At 41.9% G+C, this 15559-nt stretch overlaps 1 protein-coding gene across 1 annotated transcript in view; it reads left to right on the top strand.

The window, feature by feature from the left end:
• The window catches only part of FREM1 (FRAS1 related extracellular matrix 1), a 62782-nt gene that overhangs the window by 32356 nt on the left and 14867 nt on the right, over positions 1-15559 (top strand). The window contains 8 exon segments of the mRNA XM_050912905.1: positions 970-1165; positions 1930-1968; positions 1971-2193; positions 7435-7849; positions 9155-9356; positions 9829-9973; positions 12723-12852; positions 14257-14329. Coding sequence (XP_050768862.1) covers positions 970-1165; positions 1930-1968; positions 1971-2193; positions 7435-7849; positions 9155-9356; positions 9829-9973; positions 12723-12852; positions 14257-14329 — 1423 coding nt within the window.

The raw sequence follows: 15559 nt of genomic DNA on the forward strand, positions 1-15559 counted from the left end.
GTGTTAGAAGAAAAGTATGGTGGGAAGGAAGGGAAAAAAGGAAGAAGATGGAAAGGGTATAGCAAAAGGAAAGGCAGAAAATAAGACTAGAAATGGAAGGAAAGATGACCATCTATTGACCAAAGATCAGCCACAGGAACAAAGACAGAAAAAATGCCTCTTTTTAATTACATGCATATATAATAGAAAAAAGTCTGTTTCAAAGACCTGTGAGCCTGGAAAGTATTTTGATGCTGGATCCCTGAAAGAATCTGTGGATCACGTGAGACTTGTGAATTAAAAGTGTCCCACACACTGGGATGAGAGACAGCTACTGGCTGGAGTCTGACAGTTTGAACATATAGGGTACCTGTGTGTATTTGAGCTCTCTGTCCTTGACAACCTTTAGCTCCAAAGCTAGTGACACTGTTACTGCAGGCTAAATGTCAAATACACTGATCAATCCAATATAGGGTACTATGCTATCTTCAGAAAAGCAGGAGATTTTATTGGGCAATTCATATTTTTCCATCAGAGGACCTCTGGGGCTTTAAATTTCTGTGCTTCCCTGAAGTTCCCCATAGGTTCATTTCTGATATCCCTTTAGGTATGGTTTCGGATAGAATCAAGAGCAGCTTTATGAAATTAAGAAATAGAAAACATAAGCTGGGTTAGGAACCATTTCATTTTCATTTTGTTGGTGTCTCACTGAGAAGTGTGCAGAAATGTATTTCCTGGAGTAAAAGTGGCTAAACTCCATTTACTCCATTTTATACATGATCACTGTATCTTCTCTGGCCTTGTAGCTGCTTGGGAACAAATCCAGCTATTTACTGCCCTTCAAAACATACTATGAGGAAAGAGTCTATAGCTTAGAAGGGAAGCCAGGTAGCTGCCACTAACAGTCTGCATAACTGCAAAGAAACACAATTAACTGGGGAGGATGCATGGGAGACTATCTGTTTAATGAAGGATGTTTATTCTTTCTAGGTAGGCCAAGGCTGGATAACTCTCCAAACTGGAATGAAGTGCACTCAGGAAGAACTGGATATGAACCTTGTGAGATATGTCCATACAGGAGCTATAGGGTCCAAGAACCAAGACAGCTTCACGTTTTATCTGTGGGATGGGTACAACAGATCCCCAGCTGTGGACTTCTACATAAATATCAAGGACATGGAAAAGGGTAAAGATCTGCCAGACTTGACATTTTACAGTGCCTGTTTCTGAAACAAAGATGATCTGAGTACATGTTCTGATCCTTCCCTGAGCACTATATAGGCCCTTGGCAAGTCTCCCTGCAGATCCCGAAAATTTGTCTGCTTGGATTTCACTGCTGGCCCCAGCCCTGATGTTCCTGCTGGTGAAGAAGTGGTCCTGGGATTTGAAAAGGCTCTGCCTAAGGCAACGTGTTGCACCTTGCCTCCCAGGACTCCCAGCTACTTTTCAAATAAAGTTGAAAATATCCTTCTGAAACTAGCTTTATGTCTGAGTAAATCAAAGCACAGAAAAATGGCAAGAATGTAATAAGGTAGGCAAAACACTGTTCAAGAAAAACTCTGTCTCCCAGGTTTATGCTCCAGTCTTACGGTCTCTCTTCCTTTATTGAATCCCTATTGGAAACCTAAATTAGATCAAGTTAACCTGACACCGCTAAGATTGGAACAAGGGTTCAGAGAGGTTGTGCTGTCTCCACCCTTGGCAGTTTTCAAGCCCTGATGGGATAAAGCCCTGAGCAACGTAGTTATGGCTGATCTCATGGCTGACCCTGCTTTGAGCAGAATGTTGAACCAGAGACATCCTGAAGTCCCTTCCAGTCTGAATTTCCCTATAATCCTACAGTCCTATGATTTTTCTACTGGTGATGGCTTGCATGTGGCTAAATAATGCATAAGAGATCAATTTACAATTCCATATTACTATTTTAGTGTTGTTTCGTCTATCCTGCAGGAGACATTGCTGTTTTCATAAAACCTCTTAGAGTGCCAAAAGGGATCGGGGCTACATTACAACCGACGTCCTCCTTGCACTGGATGGTACTGACAAGCCAGAGGAGCTCCTCTATGTGATAACCTCCCCTCCCCAGTATGGACAAATAGAGTATGTCAGCTATCCTGCCATCCCCATTACAAGCTTCAGTCAAATGGATGTAGCAAGACAGATAGTCTGCTATGTTCACAACGCGAAAGCAGTTGTTCCTGAAGACACATTCAGGTAAGGCATAACACCCCACCCCCCAAACTTTTCCACTGGGATTTCTTGGGTATTTAAAAAAATCCCACAACACAAAAGAAACAAAAAACCCCCAAACAAATCATTAAAAAGAGGTGAAAGCTCTGTGGGAATTCTCAATATTTATATAGCAAAGATATTTCTACTGTAACACACATAGTTGTGACTGCTTTGGTAATAAAAGCATTTTCTAATTGATGCTGAAACTGTAGCCAGAGCCACATCCACTTAATGATACTAGCTTCAATATTATTATAGCACCCAAACATACACAGCTGGTAAGATTTACATGGGTGTGCTCGCTTTGGCTGGGATAGAGTTAATTTTATTCACAGTAGCTAGTATGGGGCTATGTTTTGGATTTGTGCTGAAAACAGTGTTGATAATACAGGGATGTTTTCATTATTGCTGAGCAGTGCTTACACAGAGTCAAGGCCTTTTCTGCTCCTCACACCACCCCACCAGTGATGAGACTGGGGGTGCACAAGAGGTTGGGAGGAGACACAGCCGGGACAGCTGACCCCAACTGACCAAAGGGATATTCCATACCATATGATGTCATGCTCAGCATATAAAGCTGCGGGAAGGAGGAGGAATGGGGGGACGTTGGGAGTGATGGCATTTGTCTTCCCAAGTGACCATTACATGTGATGGAGCCCTGCTTTCCGGGAGATGGCTGAACTTCCCATGGCCTGCCGATGGGAGGAAGTGAATGAATTCCTTGTTTCGCTTTACTTGTGTGCGTGGCTTTTGCTTTACCCATTAAACTGTCTTTATCTCAACGCACAAGTTTTCTCATTTTTACCCTTCCGATTCTCTCCCCCATCCTGACATGGGGGGAATGAGCGAGTGGCTGTGTGGGGCTTAGTTGCCAGCTGGGGTTAAACCATGGCAGTGGGGGAGAAGGACTAAGAACATACTTTGTGGAATTTTCCTTTGGTTTCTTGCTACAGCTGGATATGGTAAAAGTCATCCATCCAGGTATTAAATAACTGCTTTCTTGTCTGTTCTTATTTATCATATTCATTCAGTTCCAGGCTTTTTGAATCAATAAATAGTTCTTGAACACACTGAAAACCAGTCCACTTATCTATTCTGACACCACAATAGCTCAGAAATTCATGTAGACAATTGGATTTTTGAGGTAAACCTGGTTACCTATAGGCCCAGTTCAGCAGCCTAGTGATATTTAAGTTTACTTTCACCTGAACCTTCCCCTTAGACCAGCTTAGACTAGGTGTACTCCTAAAGTGAATATTTCCTTGTTTTGTTCCTAAATGAAACTCCCTTGGTTATACAGTGGAATGATGTAATGAGTTATTATCAGGTAAAGACAGAGTAGATATATCATTGCTCAAAGTCTTGGGGACAGTTTTCTAAAAGAGAGCAAATTCAGGAAAAAAAAAGCTCAGAAATAAGGAAAATGTTTCTAAAGGAAGAACACTAACTTCTTGCTAGCATTGACAATTTCCTCTGGAAACAGCTTTTGACAGAAAATGGACTTTCTATAAAATTCAAATTTTCCACACAAAAATAAAAGCTTACTGTTTTGTCATTTGCAACTAAGAAAAATGAAGGATTTAGCTCCTAAGAGTTCCAATTCAGAGAAGGCCCCTTTTTACACTCTCTTACGAATAGATTCCTGATCTGAAGAGCATTTTCCATGATGCATGATGAAGATTCAAGAACATGTTGCATCATCCAGTTTGAGAGCTTTTTTGCAGGGAAATCAGGCAAGTGGGGCATGGAGACATCAAATAAACCTCCCTATGACACCGGGCCAGCTCAGGTGACATTATCTAGAGTTAAGCCAAAAGTAATTTTGGGACTTCCCTCAGTTGAAACATTTTAAACTATCCCTTCCACTAAATTAAATGTGGTGGAAATTCTAGTTAGGAGATTTGTCTGATCCACTTGTAGTCATAACAGAAAAAGTGAACAAATATTCTCTGGCTTTATGTTTCTCGGTTGTGAAATACTATAACCAAAACTAGAATTAGCTTAGAAAAGTAAGGTTGCAGTCATGCCAACCCTAGGTTGGGCAGTGTAGGAGTGGCTTGCATCAGTATGACTTCTATACCACACTAATGAAAGAAGACCAAACAATTCTAGGGAAACTGTGCATGTGGATAAACCCAATGTCTTCTGTTTAGTCCAATGGCTAAGAAACAAATGGCTAGAAAGTCAGCCTTACAAAAGTAAGGTTATGATGCTTTAATAAATATTGATATTCAATAACTATTTTAATCACAATAATTGATGTTCCTTGATGTTATCATTTGGAAAATAATTTGGTTTTGTGTAGACATACAAATATTGTGGCAGAATATTATTATTATTTAAACAAGGAATGGTTACATTAATTATATGGGTAATTTGGGGGGGGATATTAACTGATCAGATTTTTACTTTCCACTGAAGTACTTCCTTCAGACATAAATTTGCCTGTATTGTTTTGCGCTGCTGGCCTGGAAGAAAGATTTGGCAGAGCTTGTTTGGACAGATGACTTCAAGTAATTAGCAACCTGACATCAGATGCTGGCAGCAGGATACTAGAAGAACATGCTAATGTCCTCCATTTTGACACGCTGGCTCGATTTTGTAATGAGCTGGCACTATTTATGATTCCATTTTTATCTTTTAAATGCCATGACAGATGGTAGGTCCTACAGCCAACTCTGTTGCCATCAAACTGCAGAAAGCATGAAATGTTGGTAATGGTGAAAGCAAACCATGCAACATGTCCTCCTAACTGTGCCTGAGCGTTGTCCTCTAAATTTCATCAGAGTGAGGAGAATATTGGCTGCTCTCCATTCCTAACGAAAAGATGAAGCAGCCATAAACCAGAAATAAACAACCAAAATCTCCCCAAGTGCAGAAAAAAGGACGTCTTGGACACAGGCAGCTTCATCACCTGTGAAATCAAGCGGCGTACGACATTTGCATCGTAAATTTCAGTCTGATGTATATAACCAGGAGGTTTGCTCCTATCTGGTATTCTGTAGAGGACTGGACGAATCTTCAGTTTCACGAACTGAATTATCTAAATCTTTCACTTAAATATTGTTTGAGACATCATCCAGATGATTTTACAGCCATCAAAAGAACCAGAGGAAACTCACTTCTGCAGCAATCTTCCAGACTTTTTGAGAGAAGATTAAGGTCTTGACTGAACGTGTTTTGCCTTTTTTTTTCCTTAGCATAGTATTGATCATCATTATTCTAGTTCTGTATTTCATTTCAGCTAGATTACTAATAGCACAACCCTTTTACCATTGGTACAATAGCATTAGGTCAGTGCAGACAGATGTCTCTAGGTTCCCAGCTGGGAATACCATCCTCAGTAAACATATTTCTAACTGCTATATAGTCCCTGGTCTGCCTATGCTCATTCCCATCTGTTTCATGGCATACTGCCAGCTTACAAGTTGATCGAGCCCTAATCATCCAGCATTGGTGAAGGCAGTGAGGAGTTTTAGATGGACAGTCTGTGTGACACAGTAAGCTACTCCATGACCTACTGAGGGTCACTTACATTCAAGGCACGCAACAATAGGCCAGGTTCTGACCCTATAATTATTTAAATACTTCGTTGAGGTCTGCAGTCAGGAGAGCAAGAGGAGGCAGATAATCTAGATGTCAGCCAGTCCCCATTTCACTTATGTATGGTAGAAGCATGCTAGGTGGAAAGCAGCCAGCTAGGCTGGCCCTCATACTATCTGAAACAACCGTCCCATGATACTGTCCCATACAAGATCGACTGCATAAGTATAACTGTATGTGCATTCAAAGCGCTGGGCATTGGAGGGTGGGAGAAAAAGGAAGGTCAGGGAATGTCAATAGTCTACCACAAGTAAATTTCTTCGCACAGCAGACTCTGTTCTGGCTCAGGCAGAACAAACCTGGGTGAAAACCACTCTCCAAGATGCTTTTGCATGTACTATGCAGCATAACCAGAGAAACTTCTGTAGAAAGAAAGGTAACTCTTACATACTATATGGTCATGGGACATGAAGGATCGTGAGACATTTTCAAAGTAATTTTTAGTTTCATATACCCTCAAAAGTTTTTGTTACAGGCATGACAATGTGCAATGTAATTGCTTTCAGAAAAAATACTTAAGTAATAATCTTGACAATGAAAGCTAGGATGAATTTTGAAGGCTAAAAGACTGGTTTTCTCTTTATTTTTATCCACAACTAAATTTGCTAATAATTGTATAGCAAAAGCCTATACCCAGCTGGTAGGCTTCCAACAGATTTTCTCTCCAGCCTTGGGCACCTTTATCTTTCTCTTCTTTAGGAAAGGAAAATTAACTGTAGAACATAATCAAATCTTTAATATATCTAAAGAAATATTACTGCTTGAGAGAGAACTATAAGAAACTATGCTGCTATTAATAGAATTCCCAGCATGGAATAAGAACTTTGCAAATCTGACCCTTTGATAAATACATGGTTACATTTTTAAAATTACCCTAGCAACTTGTATAGTTCTGCCCAATATCTCCCAGAGAGTCTTAGTATTTCAGTGAAACCTTACTTGAGTTTTGTAAAGAAACATAAATCAGTTCCTCTGAATATACAGAAATTTACAGACACAGTTAGTGCCTAAACAAACCCGTGAAGTGAGATGAGGATGGATCTTTTTCCAGCTTGCTTTTTAGATAGTTTTGGGGCTATTGGGTACAAAAGGTTTGTAACAGCGAACAGAAAAAAAACCATTGTCCCGGCAGACCATGCACTTTACACACCTCTTTCTGTAAGTTGTAGACAAAGCCAGCGCTTTCACTGGCAGTTGCCACTGCCAGGTAACCAAGTGAAGATATACTTAAGGATGTGTACAAACGTGTATGTATGCCAGAGGGTGCAATAACCCCCCAGCCAGCCTGCCATTTTAGATCTGCTCCATCTGTATCTAAGCTACAAGATTAGATCAGCTGTGTTATGACTGCTGGGACTGATGGGTACATCCTCAAAGCCATTCCTCTGGCATCTACTCATATTCCTGCAGATGCATTGCAACTCTTGCCATATACCTGGCCATCTGCTTTCATGTTTTTAAGTTATACATCCACCCCACCCACAGTCTGGTTTTGAGCTCTACTACTTTTGCAGTATCAACACAGGCAAGTCCTGTAGTAAAGGTGTGTATCATCATTTCATTTCAGTACATGGTGAATCAAGAACGCATGCTGAAGACTACCTTGCCTCTCTTTGCCAGATTCATCATCAGCAATGGACTGAGGACTAAGCATGGGACATTCATGATCTCCTTGGAGGCAGTCGACCAAGCTTTGCCCACGCTATCTAGGAACACGGGGTTAAGATTAGTGGAAGGCGCTATGGCACTCCTTTCTCCTGATGTCCTGCAGCTTTCAGACCCAGACACTGCCAAAGAAAACCTTACCTTCCTCTTGGCTCAGCTCCCCCAATATGGTGATCTCTATTATCAAGGGGCTGTGCTACTGCAGTACAATTTCACCCAGCAAGATGTGGACAACAGGGATGTTGCATACAAGCACGGAGGTGGGGATTCCCAGATTGACAGATTTACATTTGTTGCAACAGATAGGACTAATCAAGGCTTCATCGTGAATGGGAGGGTGCAGAGCGAGCCAGTGGCATTCACCATTCAGGCAAGTGTGACCAGAGGCCTACTTAACAGAGATCTATAGCATGATAAGGTGGAAAATGTAGTAGTTTTGATGAGAACCAGTACTTGCTGCAGTCTGTGATTTAACTGAGGTATTTATCAGCTAAAATGTTTGCTTTCTGTGTTCCGTGAATAATTAACCTGGAGGCTTAACTACTTGCCACAATGCATTACTCAGGCAAAGAATTTTATACAGTGCAAAGAGAGAGACTGTATTTAAGAGAAGAAAGACATCCTGCTTATACAAATATAAGCAAGTATATACTTATATACTTATACTTGCTAAAATATTTTACATTGAAATCTCAACCCTAAAGTTGAGCCCAGCAGCGGGGAGGAATGAACTTCCTCCTGCTCTGCTTTCCCACTTGGTACCTGACCCACTGATTTGCGTGTGAGGGATACCAGGATGACTGCTGATCTTCATGTCACAGGAATCTTGAATTACAGCCACTTCGCCTCCACAACTGGACAGCCTGTTTTCCTTCCCAGAGTCTTTGTAAGATGCCTGCTCTGATTCTTCCTTCCTTTACTAGGATCTTTCTGATCACTTCCCATTTCCCTCATTTTCAAATTCTTCCCACTGTGTCACAGGCTCAGATGCCTTTGCTGTCTTCTTGTATGTATCTGTCTATCTATCTGGCATGTTTCAGTATGCAAAGCAGGCCTGGTTGCATTGTATGTCAAAATTCTGCATGTTTCAAAACACTGATACTAATGAAGAGGCTCCTAACTTTTCCTGATGACAAAGTTTGAAGTTATATGATGAGTGCCATTTCAGCAGAAGATGAGATATGGAAACAGCAACAACCGTTGCGGAGTGCTAGAAGATTCATCAGAAGTTGTGAAAGGTGGCACAGATTCAAGGAGTCATATTGGCCAGGTCTATGACTGTGATTATCTTAATTGTTAGGTTTCCAGGCTTGTTATTGTAAAACAGAGGTGAGAAACCTTTGCTGGAGTTTTCATTTGCTATGAAGAAAATTACATCAAAAACGACAAGGACTATGGGGAGTGTGGGACATCAGGGCAGAGGTACACAGAATTTGTGTTGCCCTCCCCAGCGTGTGCTGTATCCCACTGCATGCAGCAAGTGACTGGGCAATCTGGGCCTGGAAACCTCTCATGGGAAGTAGTACTTAACTGGAGATCAGACTTCTTCTGGAGCAGACTGCGAGTCAAAGTGGCTATTGCTACCCTGAGCAGGCTACTGTGCTTTTAGCAAAAGTAGGACAGAGAATATCCTGATGCTGTAAAATGAATATACATTTGTCTAACTTTGATTTAGGTGGATCATTTGGACAAAATGGCACCAAAAATTATTCATCTCCATTGCTTTTCTGATGTGGAACTGCTGAAGAATGGCAATTATGGGATCTATATTACTGCCAAGTCCCTGAAGGCATCTGACCCCAATACAGAAGATGACAAAATAATTTTTAAGATTTTACAAGGTCCTCATTATGGCTACCTGGAAAATATAACAACAGGTGCTGTCTTCTATAATCTCTGTATTTTGGGACATACCAGACCAGATTCCAAAACCTACCCTGTTAATGTTTGCTTGATAGAGGAAATAAAAAATTTCTTAGCAAACTTTGGGCAAGGTTTGAATGTAGTAAGAAAGCTTTTACACTAAAGCTGAGTCTCATGTTCATCATGAATCCTCAAAGAGTTTGAGATAATTGTTAATAGCTGCTGTTGAGAAACTATTTTTTGTTTGTGTCAAGAAAAAAAAAGATTAATATTGAACTTGGCCATTTGATAAACATGTGACATGGAAGAAATTGGCTGGGGCTTATAACAAGCTGGGGTGTTGCTGTTTGGCTATAAACCCAGGTTTCTGTAAGTTCAAATTTTCTAAGTGTTCAACAAGAAGAAAAGTTCAAAACAGTCTATATGAACTATGTGGTTCTTATTAACAGGCCTTTGATTCACCTGAATGTTTCTCTTCTTTCCCAGGTGGATTTATTCAGGAAAAGTTTAGCCAAAAGGATTTAAACAGCAAAATCATACTTTATGTCATCAATCCATCACGGGAAGTGAATTCAGACAACTTGGAGTTCCAAGTCACAGATGCCAGTGGTAACTCTGCGGTGCCCCAAAGGTAGCTCCGACCCTCAGGGCGAATGAACCTGTGCCAGGCTTGAAGCCACACAGACGTGAACATAGCTATGACTCAAACTGGGCTAGCTCCAGGTTAGACTGGGGCACAGTTCTCAAGGGCCTTCGGGCCCTCACAGAAAAACATAATGGAGTTTACCCTAAGTGGCAGCTGGGCATTTGGAGATCTGAGATACTGGGTGCTGAGGGACAGGACTGTTGCTTCATGTACATGGTCCTGCAGCTGGAGGTCACTCTTGCCCTGCGCTGACGGCAACGCCTTTTTCACATGCTTGAGATCATGATGGAGGGGAAGCTCTCAAGCAGTAAAAGCTATGAGAGCCATACTTCTGCAAAAGAGCATTGAAAGAAGGTGGAGGGCACACAGCATCTTCTTTGTCATCCACTGCCAAAATTTATATTAGGCATATTATCAAATTTCCTTGTGACATATGATAAGCCTCATGTACAAAAATTAGAGACTGGGGCATCATCTGAACTGTGCTTTGATGATAAAGGCCAAAAGTGGGAGTAGCTCTACAGCAGGGGCAATGTTTCCCTTTATTTCTGAAAATAGGGTTGAATGTTCAACCAATTTATTTAATCAGCAGTAACTGAGAAAAATAACGAACACTATATTCCTGGGCTTAACTGGCTACTCACAAACCAGGACTCACGGCAAGGGAAAAGAAGCAGAGAGCTGACTCCAAGGGCCAGGCTCCTCTGCAGAGCACTTCCCTGCTGTCCTGGTTTTGGCTGGGATAGAGTTAATTTTCTTCTTAGTAGCTGGTACAGTGCTGTGTTTTGGATTTAGTGTGAGAATACTGTTGATAACACACTGATGTTTTAGTTGTTGCTAAGTAGCGCTTATCTTAAGCCAAGGACTTTTCAGTTTCCCATGCTCTGCCAGCAAGCAGGTGTGCAGTAAGCTGGGAGGGAGCATAGCCGGGGCAGCTGACCTGAACTAGCCAAAGGGGTATTCCATACCATAGAGCGTCATGCCCAGTATATAAAGACGGGGGAGCTGGCCGGGAGGAGTGGATCGCTGCTCAGGCATCGGTCAGCGGGTGGTGAGCAACTGCATTGTGCATCACTTGTCTTTTCTTGGGTGTTATTTATTTTTTTTGTTATATTCCTTTTCATTACAATTATTATTATAATATTAGTAGTAGTAGTAGTACTGTATTTTATTTTACTTCTTTAGTTCTTAAACTGCTCTTATCTCAACCCATGAGTTTTACTTTTTTTTTTTTTGTTCCTCCACCCCACTGGGAGGGGGCAGGGGTAAGCGGCTGCATGGTGCTTAGTTGCTGGCTGGGGTTAAACCACGACACCTGCACACTAGAGAAAGGACTGAGCAGAGCCGGAGACAGCGTTTCGGCACTTATGCGCTGTGCCAAAAGATGTCCCCATACACAAACACATCTGAACACAGCCAGCCTGAGCACTTCCCAGCTGCACTGTGCTGGCTCACAGATGCACTGATATTAAAACCACCATTAAAACGCTGCCACTCCTCATGGGAAAGTGTGGCTTCTTCTATATAAATAGCAATGCGCAACATACATAGCTTTACGAGGAGAGCAAAGAGAAAGCACTTTTTGTATGGAACATAGGAGTTTCAGAGAAGTAGAATTTATCTGGTAGCTGCACTGGACCTCAGAACAAAGGGGAATTTGGCTTTTAAGGAAAAAATAGTATTTTTAATATTGGGTTTAAAAGCTTGGGAGAGGTTTTTTTTTTTTAATAATTTATCACCTAATGGTCACTGGTTCAAAATACAAGTTTGATTTGCATGTTGATATTATTAGAATTGAAACCCAGCTTTTATCTGAACGCTGCTGGACTATGTCTGGCACATGAATCCTCTTTAGGAAAAATAAAGCAAATCAGCTTCTAAATGGGTTGCCCACAAAATGAGTTATCAGAGGATATAGCACAGGAGGAAACTTCCACTGGTGTTAGAGCTAGTCAACCCTGAAAGGTCTAGAAGTTTTAGAAAAGTTCAAATTGTTTTGTAAGTAGCACAGCTCATTTTCCTTCTCTCCGCTCTCTGTCATTCCTCTCTGACTCCCACTAATTTTTGTCACAGCTTTTAAAAAGGCAAGATCTTTATTCGCTCCACTGTGCAGCATGCGATCCTCCAAGGCTTGGTCACATCCCCTATAGACAATTCTAAAATTCAGTGTATGAGACACCTGGACTCGGCCACTTCTATGGTTGAAGAGTGAAGTACACAGAATATTAAAGTAAGGGGAGTGGGGAGGGCACTCGCACAGAGGCGGTGAGCGTGCCCTATACGGTAAAGGAGGAGAGTTAGAGGACAGATGAAGGAAGGTGGGAAGAAAGGAGGATATTGCAGGGAAAATACAAGGGAGTGAGAGTAAATAAAACTACAGGGTTAAAAGGAACCAGGAAGAAACAGTGATAGCTTGTCTTGGCCTATTTGGTGTTAGGGACAAACTCTGCTCTTCCCAAAGTTGCTGCAGCATCCCTCTGGTTCTGAAACAAGGTTCAGGCTTCCTTTGGGGTAGACCAGGGTGCGACTGGAAGATTCATTAACCACCTCTCCCTCTTTCTAATCAGCCAAATCACCCAAATGTGTTGATTTGGAAACAAAGACTCAGTATGTGTATTGGCTAAATCAGCAGTCAGGAGAGAAATGGCTCCTCACTGAACCTGGGGGCAGCAGGGGGTGGGGGCAGCGGGGGAGGTGGCTGTGCTTCACACCGGCGTTCCCCCCTCTCCCACAGGCTGGAGCTACGGTGGTCTCGGATTGAAATGCAACAGACTGAATATGAAGTGTGTGAGAACGTGGGAGTGGTGTCTCTGAAAATCACCAGGGCAGGACACTCTGCTGACTCTGCCTTTATTGCTGTGAAGGTAAAGCTAAAAGCCAAGCTCCTAACTGGAAACTTAATAATCAGTAGTGGAGCCTGTTAATTTCTTCCTCAGACTTAAAAGGTGTTTCAGTAATCAGCAAAGAGGCCATGCAATTCAAACCAGACTTAGCGGGACATTGTCCGTGCTAGTACAGATGGTTGAAAAATTTCTGACAAAACTTTCTGAGTTTTAAGTAGAAATGCTGATTAACCAAAACTGGAATGTTTTGGAGCGGTTTTTCAGTTTTGATGACCTTCTGTGACAGAGCAGGCAGTTTCCTCTGGCACTACGCTCAGAAGCTGGGTTTCCAGGATTTGCCACTTTAAAATCCAGGCTTTGGGCAGCCTGGGGCCTTGGGACTTTTCATTTCCCTGCTCAGGCTGGAAGAGCCCAGGAACTACGGGAGCTTCAACTCCACAGTCATGGCAGCCTCCCCCATTTCTCCCCCCGCTGCCATCAGCCTAGGAAAAAGCCCAAGGAACCCCCTATATCTGCAGAAACAGTCTCTGCCTTATGTCAAAAAACCTAGATTGAAAGCTGCAGGTTATAATTTTGTAAAACAGGTTTTGTGCAACTTGGCCTTCACAAATTTTATCTTTCCTCGTAAAATGGGAATTCCAGGATTTTACCAGCTCCCCTTGCTAGAAAAATACTAAAGGTTTCCCTCACAGTTTCTCAGGATTATAGCACTAATTGGAAACATGGTTTTGATTTTTCTTCCACTGAAGTCAGTGGGAATTTTGCTATTGACTTCATCGGGGGCTATCCTGCCCTACCCTTCACGGACTCCAGTGACTCTAGTCTGGTTGTCACTTGGCTAAAAAGACCTGTGAAATTGATCCCAGCAGCAAGAAAGCAGTGTGGAAGCTCATGTCCTCTGCCAGTCTCCTGTGAAAATTCAGGGAGTTGCTGGACTCCCCATACTTATGTATGTAGGTGTTCATGCCTGTCCCAACGAGTCTTTGGGGCTGAGACAGCTCTGTGTGCAAACACTTTTTCCAGGACCTCACAAAGGGCTAAATAGGCAAACGTGGCCAGGCTGCTGCTGCTTTTCTGGGATGCCAGGATGTGCCTGTCCAGGAGCCAGGTATGGCTGGGTCCCCAGGCATGGTGAACAGCAGTGTTATCTGATGCTGTCAAGTAGCAGTTTGAGGGGGGGATGAGGCAAAATTTGAAGATGAGCAAATTTTTTTGATTATGAGTTTTAAACCATGAGCAAGGGCAGAATGACAGTTGCACATCACCAGGGTTATTCTTTAGGCCTTTATCTTTTTTTCAGCCTAAGCACATGCGTGGGTTAGCATGTCCTTTTGAGACTCCATGGAGAGGCACACAGTAGCTTCAGCACACAGCAGAACACAGTGGTTTGGTGAAATAGGTATTTATTGTTTGATTTCTTCTCAGGTCAATGAAATATCTGCTATGCTGGGAAAGGACTTTACAGTGACTCCCTCCAAGCTTGTTCAGTTTGATCCAGGTATGAAACAGTGCACTGAATAATTTAAAATTAATTAATTCACTGATTTTGAAAGTGTAAACTCTCGTTTTGGAGAGTGAAACCTATAACGTATCTGTAGCTAGAGGAGCTGAATAGGATTAAAGATACTTGGGCTCATTTTCTGGAAGGGCATTGGGCTTCCTTTGTGAATTAGTATCCTTATTACTTAGGGTAAGATGGCATATGGTCCCTTTACATCAGTTAAAATATCAAAACTGCTGAAATGATGTCTCCTAATCTCCCTACAGCTAGGCTGGGGAGGACTCACCCTGAGCTGAGCTGTGAGATGCTTTAGAGATTTAAGGCATAATAGGTAAAGCCCAGGACGCTGGTCAAATTTAGACAAAACTCAGTACAACTTAAGTTATGCAAGGTATCCAAGACCAGAAAGGTGCAAAAGACCCTGAAAATTGTCAGACTGCATCTCTGCTTGCACTGCAATCATAACAGCAGTCTGACCTTGGCTGAGGCTGTAAATAGCAAGAAATGATAGTAACTGTATTATCAAAAGGAGCTTGATTTTTTTTTGCTGGGGCAGAATCAATAGTAAAAATGAATACAAATGTGAAGATACTGAAAAAAGCTTCCTCTGCTCTGCACAATTTATTATTACTATGCTTTGGTTACCTCCCTGGGTCTGGGGAAAAAACAGTCCAGGTGAGAGTTTCACAATTTACCATTCAGAAATTCAGCTTCACCTGAAAAACTTGTTTTTGCCCATATAAATAGATTATCTGGTAATGAAAACCCATTTGCTATCATAATCACTTCCTTTGCGTGTGCAAGTCTGAGTTTTTTTGGAACACATCCTGTTGGCATAGTCCAGGATTTATTTGAGTTTAGAAAATGGGGTCTGCACAGGCCTCCCAGGATGTTGCCTGCAATGCCAGCAGAGGTTATCCCAAGACTGCCAGCAGTAAGATTTCAGTGGCAGAAAGTCACCGTGACTAGAGAGGAGACAAAATATATCATCTGTGAAAGGCTGAAATAAATGGCATGTATTTGATGGTAAAAATTAGTCTAAGTGCTTACCTGCATTTGAAAAACAGATATGGGGAATATAGTAAGTCAGTTCCAGCCAAAGCCTGGGGATTTTTACTTTAGGACTTAAGCTTTTTATTTTGAAAAAAAGGCATTGCATGCTACAGAGATCATGTAGCACTGCATCCCATGGATGAATTCATATATACCCCAGCTTTGCTTGGCTAT

The sequence above is a fragment of the Gymnogyps californianus genome, chromosome Z, assembly GCF_018139145.2.
Source record: "Gymnogyps californianus isolate 813 chromosome Z, ASM1813914v2, whole genome shotgun sequence".
NCBI classification, from domain to species: Eukaryota; Metazoa; Chordata; class Aves; order Accipitriformes; family Cathartidae; genus Gymnogyps; species Gymnogyps californianus.